At 24.5% G+C, this 17,906-nt stretch overlaps 1 protein-coding gene across 1 annotated transcript in view; it reads right to left on the bottom strand.

The window, feature by feature from the left end:
* LOC113386915 (corticotropin-releasing factor-binding protein-like) overlaps nucleotides 1-15,179 on the bottom strand; it is a gene marked incomplete at its 5' end in the record, with an annotated part of 34,697 nt that extends 19,518 nt beyond the window's left edge. Inside the window, 2 exon segments of the mRNA XM_026624674.1 lie at nucleotides 977-1,055; nucleotides 15,145-15,179. Coding sequence (XP_026480459.1) covers nucleotides 977-1,055; nucleotides 15,145-15,179 — 114 coding nt within the window.
* Between the last annotated feature and the right edge of the window lie 2,727 nt (nucleotides 15,180-17,906).

Genomic DNA, 17,906 nt, shown 5'->3' with positions numbered 1-17,906 from the left:
AAATGTTTGAGAATGTATTTATTCATTATATGAAAACTATCATTTAAAAAACACAGAAATTACCATTTGGAATTTGAATTTTTTTTTTTTCATTTTAACAAAGTTATTTGAAAATTATTAAAATTGATGTTATTCAAAAATAGAAACACATTTAAAATTTTAAAATAGAGAATGAAGAATATTCAGTTAATAACAAATTTGAAATTTATCATTTAAAAATAAGAAGCAAATCTACTATTTTAAAATCTGAAGATTCTCAATTATTTTTAATTAATTTATTTGGCTTGATAATAAATGAGCGTATTATAAAATTACTATTACATTACATTCTATAATAAAGTATTATTAATTTCTTAAAATTTTTTTTTTTTTAATTTATAAGATATCTGTTTAGAAATTAAGAAATTAAAATAAATCGCCATTTAAAAATTAGATTTTTTTATTCAAATTCTGTGAAATTTGCCATTTTAAATTTTAAATTTTAAATTTGCTTTTTCAAATTTTTATTATAATTTGTAAATTAAATCTAAAATGTGTGTTGAAAGATGGTATTATTGATTTTATTTAAATTGTTAATATTTACCAATTAAAAACTATATAAATAGCTACTTAAATTCATTTAAAGTTTGAGTTAAAATGTTCTGAAACATTTTGGAAAATTATATATTTAAAATTTAAAAAAATATTAAGAATCTAGGTGATCAAATATTTCAGGTGATAATTTAAATATTCAAGTATGTACTAACTTCAAGATATGTAAACTCTTATCTAAAAAATACTATTTTGAAAGATGAAATATTTGAAAATTTTATTCAATACAATTGTGAAATATAAAATATATCGGAGCGATATTTAATTTTTTTAAATTTAAAATAAAGTTTATATAAAACATCAAATATAAAAAATAATCTGGGAAGTAAAAAATTTTTTTTAATCTATTTATGGACTTCATCGATATTTATGTCGATCTAATTACCTGTTAATATATGTTCTGGTCTTTGTGGTAAAACCAGGTTCAATGAAGGTTGTTGACTCAATTCATCATGAACCCAATCCTGAGAAGAAAAAAACAAAATTTCAATAAATTGTTCTATTTTTTCTATATTTTTTTTCTAATTTTTTTGTAGATTTTAATTTGCGTAGGATACGTAAATGATGGTGTGATCGATATGTAAATATAAGAGCGACAATGACAATGTCTCTCTTCTCTCGATAGCAAATATTTATAGTCGATTTTCCAAGATGAGAGAAACTCATTCCAGGAAGCAAATAGATCTATCTATACGTACTCGTACTCTTACTCGAACGACCATCGAACATACATTGAAATATTTTATAGAGGAGACCGGGGTTTATGGACACACTTAGGAATAGAATCAAGAAATTATAAATATTTCACATTATAAGTTGATAGGATAATTTTAATTGTATCGAAGAATTTTTTTTTCAAAATTCCGGTTTCTATATTACATTTTAGTTACATATTGGTACCTACAAATTCCGGTATATCAAAACTCCGGTATATCAAAACTCCGGTTTATCAAAATTCCGGTGTATCAAATTTCCGGTGTATCAAAATTCCGGTGTATCAAAATTCCGGTATATCAAACTTCCGGTATATCAAAATTCCGGTACATCAAAACTCCGGTTTATCAAAATTCCGGTGTATCAAATTTCCGGTGTATCAAAATTCCGGTGTATCAAAATTCCGGTATATCAAACTTCCGGTATATCAAAATTCCGGTACATCAAAACTCCGGTGTATCAAAATTCCGGTATATCAAAATTCCGGTATATCAAAATTCCGGTATATCAAAATTCCGGTATATCAAAATTCCGGTATATCAAAATTCCGGTATATCAAAACTCCGGTTTATCAAAACTCCGGTTTATCAAAACTCCGGTTTATCAAAATTCCGGTGTATCAAAATTCCGGTATATCAAAATTCCGGTATATCAAAATTCCGGTATATCAAAATTCTGGTATATCAAAATTCCGGTATATCAAAATTCCGGTATATCAAAATTCCGGTATATCAAAATTCCGGTATATCAAAATTCCGGTAATTAAAATTCCGACATCCCGGTATCTAAAAATGGCGGCATCTAAAAATGGCGGAATCTAAAAATGGCGGAATCTAAATGTGACGGAAACTAAAAATGGCGGAAACTAAAAATGGCGGAATCTAATAACGCCGAAAAATAATAATGGCGAAATCCAAATCCAAAAAAGCTTCGATATTCAAAAAATTTTGGTGTCCAAATGTCACACATACGACTGACATGACTCAATATTAAAAGATATTACCTCGATATTGTGCTTACTTAGATTGCAGTAAAACTGTTTGAGGTTAATTTATATTGATAAAGCATTAAAATTAATAGAAAAAAATAAAACTTTTTGACTAACTTGCAAATATCAATTTTTTACCTATTTTACCTATATTTCTTTTGGTTGTATAAGTAGATGTGCAGGTTAATTTGATCAAATATACGAAGTAAATTATAATTGTTTTCTGTTCAGAAGTATGTATCCCGGTCTCCCCTATACACATACATCAATCTATAATGTTTTCATCGCTTTCAGAGTTTGTTTGACTAAATTATATCACCACAATGGTTGGACGATGACGTCTTTGCAAATCTAAATTTGCACTGTTTGGAGGGTAATTGGGGGCACTAGAACTTCAAATAGAGATTGGAAAATAGTTTTACATACATGGGACACCAGATATTCTATTACTGTCTTCGGTGGTTTTGAAAATGACAAAGTGATTAAATATAGGATAATAATAATGAATGGAATTCTGTTAAAACTCTTGCAAATATTATTAATATGACCTAGGAAAAAAAAAGTTTAATAAACATGTGGTTAATTTATCAAAACATAAATATATTAACTGTGTTAATAAAGAAATAAAATTAAATAGTAAGTAAATTAAGAAGTAATTTAAGCTAAAAAAATCGTGAATTTATCTAATTGGACACTTATAGCCAAATTTTTCCTCAAGTTTTTCATTTCAATATTAATTTTTAGTTAGACTATATTTCGGTTCCACTAAATTAAAAAACCACAAGATTCTAAAATGGGAAACAAAAAATCATTTTATCTCAAATTTTTACATTTCAATAATAATAATCTAATCAAATCGAATACGTCAAAACCATTTATTGCAATCTCTCAAAACCATTTTTCCATTTCTCGTCAATTCTAAAATTAAAAACTAATTATGAAACCCCATATTTATTTTTCCTATTTATAAAAACATCTATCAATTACATTTGTAATACTGAAAATGTTTGTGACAGATCATTTTATTTTCGAGATGTAAGAAAATGAGGAAAAGGATATTTTTGACGGATTTGAATTAAATCAGAAATAGAATTGATTGAAAATGTAATGGAAAATTAATTAGCATGAAAAGGGTTTTTTGTAATATATATATATATATATATATATATATATATATATATATATATATATATATAATTCATTCATAATGCAAAGTTTTCTATGAAAACTTTATTCAACAAAACAAACTTTCATTTGAATTCTGGCCTTGTAAAGTAGCCTCAAAACTTTCCAAGACCTTCCCTTGAAATATAAACTAGTTTATAGTATTTTGCCTAAGGGCGAATTACATTGAAAATTCTACAATCCATTTGTATTATATATAATACAGAGAAAATTATATTCATTTTTTTGTATACTCCAACTTTTGTTGGAAAACGTAAAATATTTAATTGGGTGCAAGGGGCATTTTGCCTTATGGCATGTAGCTTAAGGTAAGATTTGACTTGAGATTTTTAATTTTGGTATTTCATCAATTTTCAACTGGTTTTCGAATATAAAATTAGTCAGATTCCAGTAATATAAAGCTCTTTGGAAAGAAATTGACATTTTGACACTTGTTTATACAATAGAACGACCTTAAGAAACATTCTAAAAATCCGTTCTAATTTTAATAACTAAACATGCATTAAACAATACACACTTTTGTATTCTAACCGACATTTTAACACTCTTACTCTAACTTTTTGAAATTTGATTTTTTTTAATTTTGAAACTTTTTGAAAGTTTTTCATTCTCATTTATATCTGTGGATTCAGACTGTCGAAAATATCTAATATTCGAACTCTAAATGATTTTTTTTAGGTAGGTCTAAGAAACAGCTATTATATTTTTCATACCCCTAAGTGATAAGGGTAGTTCATCTTTATATTTTTTATTGTAATTTTTAGATGGAATAATTGTTTTAATTTTTTTCATAATGTGGCATTAAAATATATTCTATCCTAAATTTTCACTTTTATATAGCCAACCCCTATTTTTAGAGCCATTTTAGTATAATGATAATTTTGTATCCAGCGTTTATTTATTAAATATTTTTGACACAATTTTGGTTCAGATTTTTGAGCTTGAAAAAAAAAGCTTGAATTTTACTTTAAAATACAATTTTGTTATTATTAAAGGTTGTCTAATCCTAATACTTTTTTAATTTTGATGTCAACTTTTTTTATTTTATTTGACGAAAAAAATATATAAAGCGAAATTGACAGAATATATAAAACTCTTTGTATACTATTTATTTTTATCAAGTGTTGTCCACCCCTATTTTTTTAAATTTTAGAATCATTTCTTTTTTAGTTTTAATTTGACCTTTATTTGACATAGTTTTGGTCAATATTTTCTTGAGTATATGAAAATGAATAAATGTTACTTTAAAAAACAATTTATTTTTAGCAAAGGTTGTCGAACCTTAATACATTTTTACAAAGGTCAATTTTCTTTTAATTTTTGTAGTCTGGAATTAAAAAATTCATACAATTTTTTTTACTTCAAAATACTATTTATTTTTATCAAAGCTTGATAACTTCTAAAATTCTTTTTCACAATTTTTTTTAATTTTTATTAACTAAACTATATATTATAACATATCAATTACTAAATGTCTACACTAATGAATAGATTGTAATTTTAATGGTAAATAAAAAAAATAGATATTCTATAATTCAAAATTCCAAAATACTTAGAACCCTTTACTTCGTAAAACTATTCATTAAATGTGCATCAAATTAATAAAAAAATATACAAATTAGGTTGGCTCTTGCAAAAATTTAATATGACCTAGGAACACATATATGGCATGCTTTGCAGTGGGTAAACTATTCATATATTTTTTGTTAGCTATTCTGTCCTTATATGAGCTTTTTCTTATATACCACATTTGCAAACGGTTATTTCTATACAAAATATTTTATACTAAAAATATGACAAAATACTGTTTCCCCGGCCAGCCAGGCAATATATATATATATATATATATATATTAGGGTGGTCCTTAAAATAGTCATTTTCGAATTTCCTTGCTCCCAGGGGCTTAAATGGTTCCAAATTGATAAAAAACAATTCTCTGAAAGTTTTAGCTCTTAATATTAACGTTTAGATAGAGCGCAATTCAATCAAAGTTTTGTATGGAAATAGCATGGAAAAAATTTCAAAAACTTTAAAAATGTTTTTTAGATGTAATTTAACGAACAAATAAATGAATAAAACTCATTCATTTGTCGCTAAGTTATACCTAAAACATTTTTTTTAAATTTTCAAAATTTTTTCTATGGTCTTTCCATACAAACTTTGATTGAAATGCGCTCTATCTAAATGTTAATATTAAGAGCTAAAACTTCCAGAGAATTGTTTTTTATCAATTTGGAACCATTTGAGCCCCTGGGAGCAAGGAAATTCGAAAATGACCATTTTAAGGACCACCCTAATATATATATATATATATATATATATATATATATATATATATATACATTGTCCTTTACGACTATATATTTTATTTTATATCCTCTATAAATCACCTCGCATTCAGTTCGCAAATATTGAATTCGCATTATATCATGTAATAGTAAATCATATATCATATATATTGTATATATATGTAGTATCGTATGGGCCCTGATAAGGCCATTCTGGCCATTCCTACGCGTTGTAATCTTATTGGAATACATGATGACACAACGCCTTTATACATTTTTATACAGACACAAGATAAATGAATAATAAATAATAAATTCCTTTGTTGAATAAAATAAGATATATGAAACAAATGTAGAACAGATGGTAATTTGGATTCTAGTAAAGTCTATTACACAACCTAATTTAAACGGCGTCAGAATGTTTATTCTAATTTTATTCCAAAAATCTTTACCTCTCTACCTCTGACTTTTCTCCTGTTGAAATAATTAATATATATTACTCGGCAAATTAAATCGGCATTAATGTAATCCCCTAAAAAAACAGCAGAAAGCTACGAGATTTGTTTCGGGCTCGTAAATTTATTTAAATTTATTATTCACAAACGGTAAGTAAAGAAAGGTTTGTATGCAATGTAGAGAGAACATTACTTCATGAAAAGCTGCTGAAACGAATAATAATGTAGGTACATTACTCTTTTGTTTCGATAAGCAAATTTCTGATGCATATGAGAGGAACGAGAATTTTAAATTCGGTTTGTGAATATATTTGTAACAAAAATACATGAAAAATGTATTAATAATATGCATGATTCTAATACAAATAGAATGACAATAAAAATAGTGTATGCTTTTTAAAAATAATGAAAACTAGTGCAAGGCATCGAGCCTTAGGCAAATTACTGAGCTTTCCGTACTAAAAATTAAAATGTTTAGAAAGTTTGTTAAAAATGTTTAAAATGTAAAGGGTTTAAACTTTTTTGAAAACTTTGAATTAATTCTATTTTTGAAATTTTTTACTTTTTTGAATAAAATTCTTTTTGAAAAAATTGAAAAAAAATTGTCTCCCGAGAAAAATTTGTTTTTTTTTTACATTTCAAAATTCTTGGAAATTTTGAACTTCTTTTTAAAGCAATTGCGCTGCGTTTGTAATTTTGAGAATAAATATAAAAGCGCGTACGCGCTGTAACGCAGTCTAACGGATAACCATTAGTACGGAACCCAGAAAAATGTAAACAAGATTTGTTATTCAATCTCTATAAAATATCCTATAATTTGATGTGCATATGTCTAATGATCATTTTTGACCGCCAAATGGCATTTCTCTCTTAACTTTTGTTTCTGGATCTACAAAACCGCTAGACCTGCTTTTCCAAAAATTTCATCTTTATTCATTTCGTCAATACAAATCAAATGTTTTTTGAATCATTCAAATCGGACTCTCCGTTCTCTCAAAATCTGAATTACCAGTTTTGGCAGTTTTTGACCCGTGACTCCGAAACAGCTGGAGCTGCCTTTGCCAAAAACTAATCAGCACGTTTTCTCATTAATACGAACCGAATGTTCTTTGAATTATTCACATCGGTTGATTCGTGCTCTCATAATCGTCGACGAGATATTGTATCCGCACATACATACATACACAATTGTACACACACACATTTTGTCTAAAGTATGCCAAAATGTTCAGGGAGTCTTAGAAACACGAAGATATGCAAAAAAATTGATTTTAGATTTTACTAAGGGTCCAAGTAGCATTTCACTTTAAGGCAAGTTGTATAAACGTAAATTTTCGATTTATAAATTATAAAAATTTATTGAACTCTTGTTAATTTTTGAGAATTCGATTTTCGGTTCGAATAAAAATTTCTGAAAATTAAACAAAATATTAAATTAAATCCAGATAATCTATAAAATTGAAAAAATCACAAATATCAAAACATAGGCCAAGCCAAAAACTGACATTTTAAATATATAAAATTTTTAAAGAAAATCATAAAATTAAAAATGAACAAAATTTATGAAATTTTAAAATGATCAAAATTATTTTTTATATTAATTACTGATAACAAATTTAAACATAAGAATTATATATATTTTTTTAGATACTAGATTAACAAATTAAAAATTTATTAATCATATTAAAATATATATTTTTAGGGCAAAAACAATTAGCATTTTTTAAAATTTATAAATTATTGTAGTTATCCTATCTAATTGTAAGTTATTATATATATTATTAATACAAAATTATCGATCTTTTGTTAACTTTGGAGATTTTCAAAAACAAAACTGAAAAAAATTTAATTATCCCTGTATCAGAGAACACAAGTACCATCCTGGTGTCTATAATTAGCACCATACAGTATCACATATCATAAAATATTTCATACAAGATGATTATTACATACTACACAACCCACAACCCACTCTTATTCCTCCATATCCCTATCTCAACCCATCTTGATCCCATCTTATCCCAACTCGGATGACATGTGTGTGCAAGTTGATTAATTTTATATCCCACGTCTGGCAATAACCCATATTGGATAATAGATTATAATAGAAATAGTAGATGGATTATTATTAGATGGAAATAGATAAAAATTGATAAAGAGTTGGTCAGGGGTGGTAAAAAAATTATAAACTTAGGACTAAGGGTAAGAAGATGACACGGTAGCTTTTGGAGCAGAAGATAATTGAAATTTAGTACTATTACTAGACAGTTTACCAATAACATCATATATGGTGTTCTTTTACCATATATATGTCTTTTTCTCTATTTTGTTTCCTTTTATTCCTTTATCCCTTTCAACTCGACGAATTAAGCTCCGGAGCTTTCCGGTGCGGAAAAAAAGCTCCCGCTAAGAAGTTCTAAGTAATTGTGATCATTTAATATCAATTAGGGAAAAGTAGGATTCAGGGATTCCCTAATTCGACGAAATCGACAAACAAAACTTTACGACTTCAAACGAAGCGTTTGAAACTTTTCCAATGGTAATTACAGATGTTTTAAGCAATTTGAAAATAATCATTTTGATCAATTTGATCAGAATCAATCAGGATTAAAATCGGCGTCGATAAATAATTAGTGATGGTAAATTAATATTTCGAACACAAGTTTTATTTAACACTTTTTTATGAATAGAATTAAGTGTCGAAATAATTGGATTATATTTTTGTAATTATTTTCTGAACAGGTTTGACGATTTTAAATTTGTTTAAATTTATTTTTAGTCTTTTTTTTAATTTACAATTTTACATCAATCGACAAAATAAATAATCCTGATAGATTATTATTTGAAACACAAATTTCTTTCAATAATTTTGTCCAAATATTTTTTATGCTTGAAATTCTGATTGGACAAATTTTATTTAAAATATTTAGAAATTTGAAATATCTCCAAAAATAACAAGAATTTGATAATTTTTTATCCTAACATATGGGCAACTTCAATAATTTAGCAATTTTCAAACTCATAAGTTTTGCTCCAAAAATTATTTACCATATATTAATATTTTTTTAATGAATTTTAAATTTATAAAATTATTGAGAATGATTGTTTCTAAAAAAATTATAATTAATGCTCAAAAGTTTTATCACTTAAAAATACAAAAAATAATTTTGATTATTTTAAACTTTTATAAATTTTCTTCATTTTGAAACATTTGTTTTTCTACAATTTTCGTAGTTATAAAATGTTGAATAATTTTTAGCTTGGCAAACAGTTTGATATTTGTGATTTTTTAAAATTTTGTAGAATATATTGATTTATTTGATCATTTCGGAACTTTTTACACTATCCAAAAATGCAGGTTTTATATTTTTTATACATGAATTATATTTTATAACTTCCTAAATAGATTTGATATATTCATTTAAAATATATAGCAATTTTAATTGTAATTACAAAATATTATTGTGGCAATGATAAAGTTTTAATTAAAATTTTTATCTATACACATTTTAGTGTTTTTTGTACTCAGAGGGTCTACTGTGCCTAAATTCGGCTTTTGTTAAATCTATTTTTTTTACTATGATACATGTATTTTAAACTAAACGTTTAATAAATAATTTAATTTTAATAATTTTTTATTTTATATATATACATATATATCACATATATATATATATATATATATATATATATATATATATATAATGTGTGTGTATGTAAAAACACATGTATATGTGATTTAGTTGAAAATATATTTTAAACGCGTATATTCAGTTCTCATTTCATTTAGTCAAATTAACCAGGTTCATATTTTGTATGTAATATATATTCATATAAATCTTATCTAGAATTTGAACCTAGTGGTAGATTTACGTGCTACAGTTAGTGGCGCCTCTATGGAGTGCGTAAACAATTAAAATTGGAGTAATAGCAAAGCGATCGTGTTCGTGATCTAATTAAATATTTATTTAGGTATACAAAAGTGCATACCGGTATAAAAAAATTAAAAATTATTGCAAAAATGTTCAACTTGTTAGCAAGATTAAAAATTAAGCCTTTGGAAAGTAAATGATTAGAAAAGGGTAGTAATTGATTCCAAAGAGTCCATTTTAGTGTAGATTATTCGAAATCTTTACTAATTAATTTTAAGTAGAAGAGTAGATTATATATTGGTGTAAAAAGGTACAAAAATTCGAAATATGATGCTGAAATATTCAAATTCTTTTATTTTAAAAAATGGTCTTAAAGCATACAAAATTATGTTAAACAGTACAAATTTGTAAAAGTGCAAACTTTTATAAAAAATAGTGGAAATTTGTAGAAAATAAACTAAAAATAGTGAAATATTAAAATTTATACAAAATGAGTACAAATAACAAAAAATAACTAAAATTAGATAAAAATAAGCCAAATTGGAAAAAAATTAGCAATAAATAAATGGGATTAGTAAGAAATTATTAAAATTGGTAAGAAATAATAGATTAGTAGCAAAGAGCACAAATTAGTAGATGTGGGAATAAAATTCTGGAAAAAACGAAAATTAGCGGGAAAGAGCAAAAATTAGCAAAAATAGTTAAAATTAGCAAAAATGGTCAATGTTACTAAAAAAGAGCAAAACTTAGCAAGACATGTCCAAAATTACCGAGAAGGAGTACAAAATAACGAAAATCAGCAAAAATTAATGAAAACGAATTAAAATTCCTAAAAATAATCAGCATATTACTAGAAAAAAGTAATAATTACTAAAAAGTGTAAAAATTATTAGATAAGAAAAAAATACTAAAAACAACTGAAAGTTACTAAGAACGTTTACAGTTTACTTAAAACCAGTAAAAATTTAAGAAACGGGTAACAATATAGAAATTAACAGATAAATTTAGGAAAATATAAAATTCAGATCAAATGATAGAATTAAAAAAATTCTGCAAAACTATGCCTAAAATAAGAATAAGTGGTACCATTATTGGTGGTGCAAAGAGTCTAAAATTTGATACAAGGTGTTAAAACTTATACAAAATATAAAAACTGACACAAGATCAAAATTGAAACAAAATAATATATATGTATGTACTTATGTGTGGGTGTATGGGTGTATATGTTATTTTTAAAAAAAACCTTTTGATTTCAAACGATTGCAACGATTTTCTTTCTGAACTTCTAAAATAAGTGACAATCGAGTGACGTTTGAAATGTCACACATATTTTTATAGAAACAATATGCAAATAAAATTCTAAAAATAACAATATATTATTATCACCTATTTAAATCGAAATAATGACATCCAGTATTTTCTTTACGTTATATATTTTATAAAAAAAACATTTATTGAATCGTCAAACAGAGAATTGAAATTTAGTACATATGACATAAAATAGATTGTAACAAGAAGTTTGAGAAATATTAGAGAGAATTCAAAAGCCATTTTTACTAAATCCGCAAACTTAAAAAAAAATATTTTAAAACTCATACAATTTTAATTTTGAAAAAATCTCTGACGCCTTTAGGTTTTAAATCATATATTACTTTGAATCAAACAAATGTCTTAAATTTTTATTTTTATTTTATTTTCAATAATAATCAGAATACGTGACAATTCTATTTTTATTTTGAGTGGATATTTATATATTTTGGAATAGACCTAGACTTAAAATATTTTAGACCTTTAAATTTTAAATCAATTCTATGTAACTTTAACGTATCACTGTTTCACTTTAGTTACTTTTATTCATTCTATTGTTTTCTGTTTTGAGAGATGTCGTCGTCTAAAATTGCAATTGAATTGCGTAACATATTCGTATGAATGTTTGTGACATATTTCATGAACAAGTTGACTTCGATTTGAATTCTAGAGAAACAGTACCACAATTTTCATTAAAACACATAGAAACTATGAACGAAACGATAAAACTCTAACAATTTTATTTTTTGTTTAATTTACTTAATTTGTAACTTTTTCATATTTTAAATAAAGTTCCATTAACTTAAATAATATTGAAATATGTTGACATGTAAAGGTTAATTTTGTTAAGTTGTCACTAAATTATAATTTAATTATATAAATTAAAAAAATACAATTTGAAAAATAAGAACACTTTCTTTTTAATATATCTTATTAATTCTAATTAATATATATTAATAATCTTATTAAATTTAAACAAAAATTTAATTAATAAAAATAATTTTAAAAGTGGCTGACTTTCAGAAGAATTTTCAAATATTTTATAAGTTTTTTTTTTTTTAACAAATGTCATTAGAGTATAAACATGTTTTTATAAAAAAAATGGTTCAAAAATACATTTAAAAAATCACACATATTTGCTATTATAATATATTCAGTACATTTTCATCAGAAATTTTATTTTAAAATTACCTTATGATGTTTCAGTATTTAAAATGTAGGAGTTTCAATCAAGAATAAATATTTATTAAAAACGTGAAAACCATTTATTTTTCAATTGAATTTTTCATTGATTTTTTTTTCATAAAACTAGTTATTTATAAAATGTATATATTTTATCGCTATATAACTAAATTGCGGTAAATTAATTTTCTATCCTATAAAAATATTGTTTGAAAATGAAATTATTTCATGTTATTTTATAGGGAAAATAATTTACTTCGACGCGTAAGAAAAGCGGTGGAGCAATTTTGTATTTTATGTAGGTGTAAAAAATATTAATTTTAAAATTATTTTTATAAAGATTCTAATATGTGTGGAAGTAATTGTGAATTTTTTACACATTTTTTATTAATATGTAAGAAAATTTAAAATACTATTATCTGGACAAAGAATTTTTGTGTCATTCATTTATAAATTGTTCTATCATTATAAATATTTAAGTAAGATCTGTATTTTGCATAAATTTTCTTCAAAATGTAGTACATAAAAAAACACAAATTGTCTATATTGTGTTCTGAATTGTTAAATGTGGTCTGCAAGCTTAGTTTTAAATCTGTAATTTTTTTTTTACTATTTTTATGTTGTTGTAACCAATTTAATAAATTCTGACTCGTTTCTCCTATATAAATTAAAGTGCAATCGATACAGTTAATTTGATACACCATATTTTTTTATCTCATTTGGTTTAGTTTTTAAATTTTATTTTTAGTTCCCACTGAATGAAAACTAAGACTATAGTCGATTGTAAAATTAATTTTTAAAATAAATTTGTTTTTTCTCATTGGCGCCTTCCATAATACGAATTGCGTAATATTCTCTCTAAATCTCGTGAGAATTTATTATGTGCGTAAACAACAAATAAACAAAACAAATAAATGAATAAATTTATTTATCCCTTTTACTGCAATTTTATTTATTATTCATTTTATGTCGGAATTTTATTGCATTTCTTGTTTACGTCCATTTTGCTGTCTGCTCGAGAGCAAAACGGGTTGTATGATATTACGTCAATATATAAATATATACATATTTATACATACATATATATATATATATATATATATATGTGTGTGTGTGTGTGTGTGTGTGTAAATTATTATGTCGTCGGCAGTAAACGTATTTTATGGTTATCGTCTGAAAATAGAATAAATTAAACGAGTTATTGAATTTGCTAGTTTTTATTTGCTGATTTGGTCCGAGAGGGTAGCGACCTCATAATGTATATTTTTACCCCATTTTTAGAAAATAAGGACTCCGCTGACAAGCAGTAAAAGACCTTAAATCAAAGGTACAACTGGTCACCAAAACAAAACCTTAAAAAGGTATCCTAGTGTAGAGGCAAAAAATTTAGATCATTTTTGAATCAAATTAAAAAAAGATAATTATATTTTATTTAATTGCCGAAAAGGAACACAAAATACCAAAGAAGATTAAAATTTACCGAAAATCAGCAAAAATTACTAAAAATGAGTAAAAATTACTAAAAATAATCAGCATATTACCAGAAAAAAGCGATAATTACTAGAAAGGTAAAGAATATTGAAAAAAAAATATTAGAAACAAATGAAAGTTACTGAAGCAGTTGCAATTTACTAGAAAAGATTTAATTTTAATTAAAGAAACGATGAGTGATAATATAAAAATTACCATATAATTTTAAGAGAATAGAAAATTAGGGGTCAAAAACAAGAGATTTGATGTAAATTCTGCAAAAATAGTTTAAAGTGGTACCAATGAGCAAATATTGGTGCTAAGAGCCTAAAATCTGATATCAAGGAGTTACTGGCCACTGAAAAAGTTATTAATTTTAAAAATTAGCAGTTGAAGTGGAGTTCACAAAATAAAAAAAATGCAACCCTTCTAGTAATCGAAAAAATTAAAGTAAATTAATCTATGTTGATGTAAGCTATAGTATATATACTAGGATTAAATTAAAAAAACAAATTTGACAAAATGCTGACCAAAAATGACCATTACCTTAACACTTTTTAGAGTTTCTTGATTTTTTTAAAATAGTAAAAAATGATATTTGGTAATGAATATCTAAAAATTTCAAGTAAATCGGTTCAGTCGAACTCGAGAAATCGTGGACATCGTATTGAAAAATATAGTTTTGAGAAAAATGCAAAGAAGGAAACAGAAGAAGAATTTTATGGTAAATTAGATGTATCTCAAAAATAATTTGAATTTTAAAAAATCTTCTGTTACACATATTTTTTAAGAGTTAAGCTTCGAAAATATGAGAAATAAAATAACCCACCTTAATAATGAGTCAAGAGTGAAGCTTTAAAAATATGGGGAAAAACAATAAATTTTTTTTTGGATTTCTACACATTTTAAAATTTTGTTGAAAAAATATCAATATCTACTTCAGCATTAATTTTTCATGGATATATTGATATGATTTTCAAAATTGTAAAACATGTAGCATTGTTTGAAAATCATAGCAATATATCTATAAAAAATTTATGCTGAAATAGATATTTTTAAGAATGTGTTAGAATTTTATTTTTATTTCTTACCTGTATGCTGGCAGATGTGACCATTTGGCTCAAAATAATATGCTGAGTATTGAAGTAAAATTGCTTGAAATTGCGTCCCGATTCTTGCCATTTTGATAATTTAATATAATATATTAAAATTTGTCAATTGTGTCTTCTTGAAATCTGAAACAAAAAGAAAATTCGGTTAGAATCACCAAAAAAAAGAGATATAAATTTAATGATTCTGATGTAAAAATATTTTAAATACTAAGTTTATAATAAGTTATTTTATATGAATGGTTCTGTGGTGTATATAGAGAGTGAGGTGTAATTATTACTACATGAATTATTTCAGTATTAAATTTGGAAAGAAAAAGGAACTATTTGCATCAATTTTCCATATACGAATAATAAAAAAATATTTTATATGAACCACAATGTAGGAAGTTCAAAGGCAATTTTATTTTTAATATCTACACTTTGAAGTGCATATCAACTATTTGTTATCGGAAAATGAAGGTTGCTTTATTATTTGCATATTCAGTTCTATAATAAAATGAAATACACAGAATATTTGGAATTAACACTAGATTATTTTTTTAAATTTCGAGCTAACAATCATTGCATTCTACTTCATTGGAAATTAATTATAATTTTAATTAATGATTGTAGTGTAATGATTGTAATGATTGTAACGTATATTGTATTGGAGAAAATTAAATAAAATAGATTATTTATTAATGAACATGTAAGTTATTATTTAGGTAAAACAAATTTATGAATACTTTATTTTTTCCTTAATCTTTTTTAATCTTGATTGAAGAAAATTATTTCAACCACAGAAAGCCAGTATTTATATGAAAAAAAAAGATTTAATCCAAAAACACGTATATAAATATTTAATTCAATACATAATTTAGTGTTTCATTTATAATCAAAAGTAAGATTTATGTTATTTCTGTTACCGAATTCTGATACTAAAAGAAATTACGTGATTAAAACTGAATTCTTCATGCAATTTTATTTCATTTAGAATTCCATAGCATATATTAACTTAGAAGCAAAATTTTGAAAGTGAAATTATTTTGTCGAGATGAAATATTTATTGCGTTTATGATAGTTAATAAAACTTACATAATTGATAATAACTACTTTATTGTTTAATATCAGCTTAGAAAAGAGTTAGAAAAAATTGGATCATTCTGAAGAAATCAATAAACAATGAAATTTGAATACACAATGAATATTATGGACTTTTTTAAATAATATGAAGATTACTCTAATAATATTACTTTATCGAATAAAAGTACAAATCGAATCCTTTGATCTACAAAATATTTGTCTACATAAATATTACAAATGCAACGATTTGGAAAATTAAACGAGTTTGACATTCTATTTTTACAAATATTTCTGTATGAATGAATCACTTAAAAGAAAAACAAAGAAAATCTTTGTTTTTACTCGTATGCGTCAATGGAAAACATGAAATGCAAACCAAATATTATTTTAATAAATATTATTCTAGCATATTTTATACGTCATGAAGAGAATATTTATTATAAGTTTAAAAATAAGTATTTATACTGGTGTTGTTAATTTCTATAAAATCAAGAGTGTATACTTAATAATATGAAGTAAATAATTATAAAAATATTCATAAAAAATGTAAATAGTGTTAATCAATATTGTTTTTTAAAAAAATTGTTAACATGAACTTTGAAATGGTAAATATAAAAAATTAAATGATGTTTTTTACTGAAATAAATAATTTCAAAGGCGTTCTAATAAATAAACTGGTCAAAAATAAATAATTTCAATCTTAAAAAAACGAATGATGTTCAAGCATAAACAAATGAATACCAAAAATATACGTGCTTAATATTTTTAAATCTTTAAATTCTTGCATTTATTTTCAAGAAAATATAACAAAACCGTAATAAAAATTAAAAAAACTAGTGGTGTATGGCACCTGAGGCAAATTGCTGGAACTTCCCGTACCGTAATGATATATTTGAGTAAATTTAAATGCTTGCAAATTGATTATTATAAATACTGTAACTTTTATTATTCGTTTTTTTTATTTGACCTCTTATATTATTTGTAATATATGGGCAAAATATAGAATTTTTTAATTGGACGACGACTTTCATGCTTACATAAAAAGTAATAAACAAACTTAATCAAGCATATAGTTAAAATGTAGGACCTATATATATAAAAATATATAAACTGAATTGCAAAGTTTCAGAATTCAGCTAGAATTAGAAAATTAAAATCGGGAGTCATTTTCAATATTAAAAAAAAACAAATTTTTTCTAAATTGAGAAATCATTAAAACCCCGTAATTGTGAATGAAAAATTGAGTCCACACATATGCACACATACATATATCAATTTTCTTCACATACTTTGTGTAAAAATGTTCATTTTGGATTTTTCGACGATTACTATAATTTACTCATACGGAAAGTTAAAAAAAGTGCTAACAAATTATTATTTATTTAATTATATTATAATATTATTATTAGAATATTTATATTAGTTTATGGTTGTGAAAAACCATGTCTGGCTTTAATAAAAAATGTATAAACTATTGTATAAACTATAAATGTATAAACTATTTTTAACTTCCCGTAGGGTATTTATTGTAATCGTCCAAATATCGAAATTATAAATTTTGGCATTTTTTCGACGTTTTGAAGGTTTCTGAACATTTTGGCATACCTCAGAAAAAATGAATGTGTGTGTTTTGTCATGTCCACATTTGTTCGTTTCGGGCGCACGGATGCTTTAAAAAA

Source organism: Ctenocephalides felis, unplaced genomic scaffold, assembly GCF_003426905.1.
Source record: "Ctenocephalides felis isolate EL2017-DRISC unplaced genomic scaffold, ASM342690v1 CF-g0.4_SCAFFOLD_03571, whole genome shotgun sequence".
Taxonomy (NCBI): Eukaryota; Metazoa; Arthropoda; class Insecta; order Siphonaptera; family Pulicidae; genus Ctenocephalides; species Ctenocephalides felis.
This window is presented reverse-complemented; position numbering and strand designations above follow the sequence as displayed.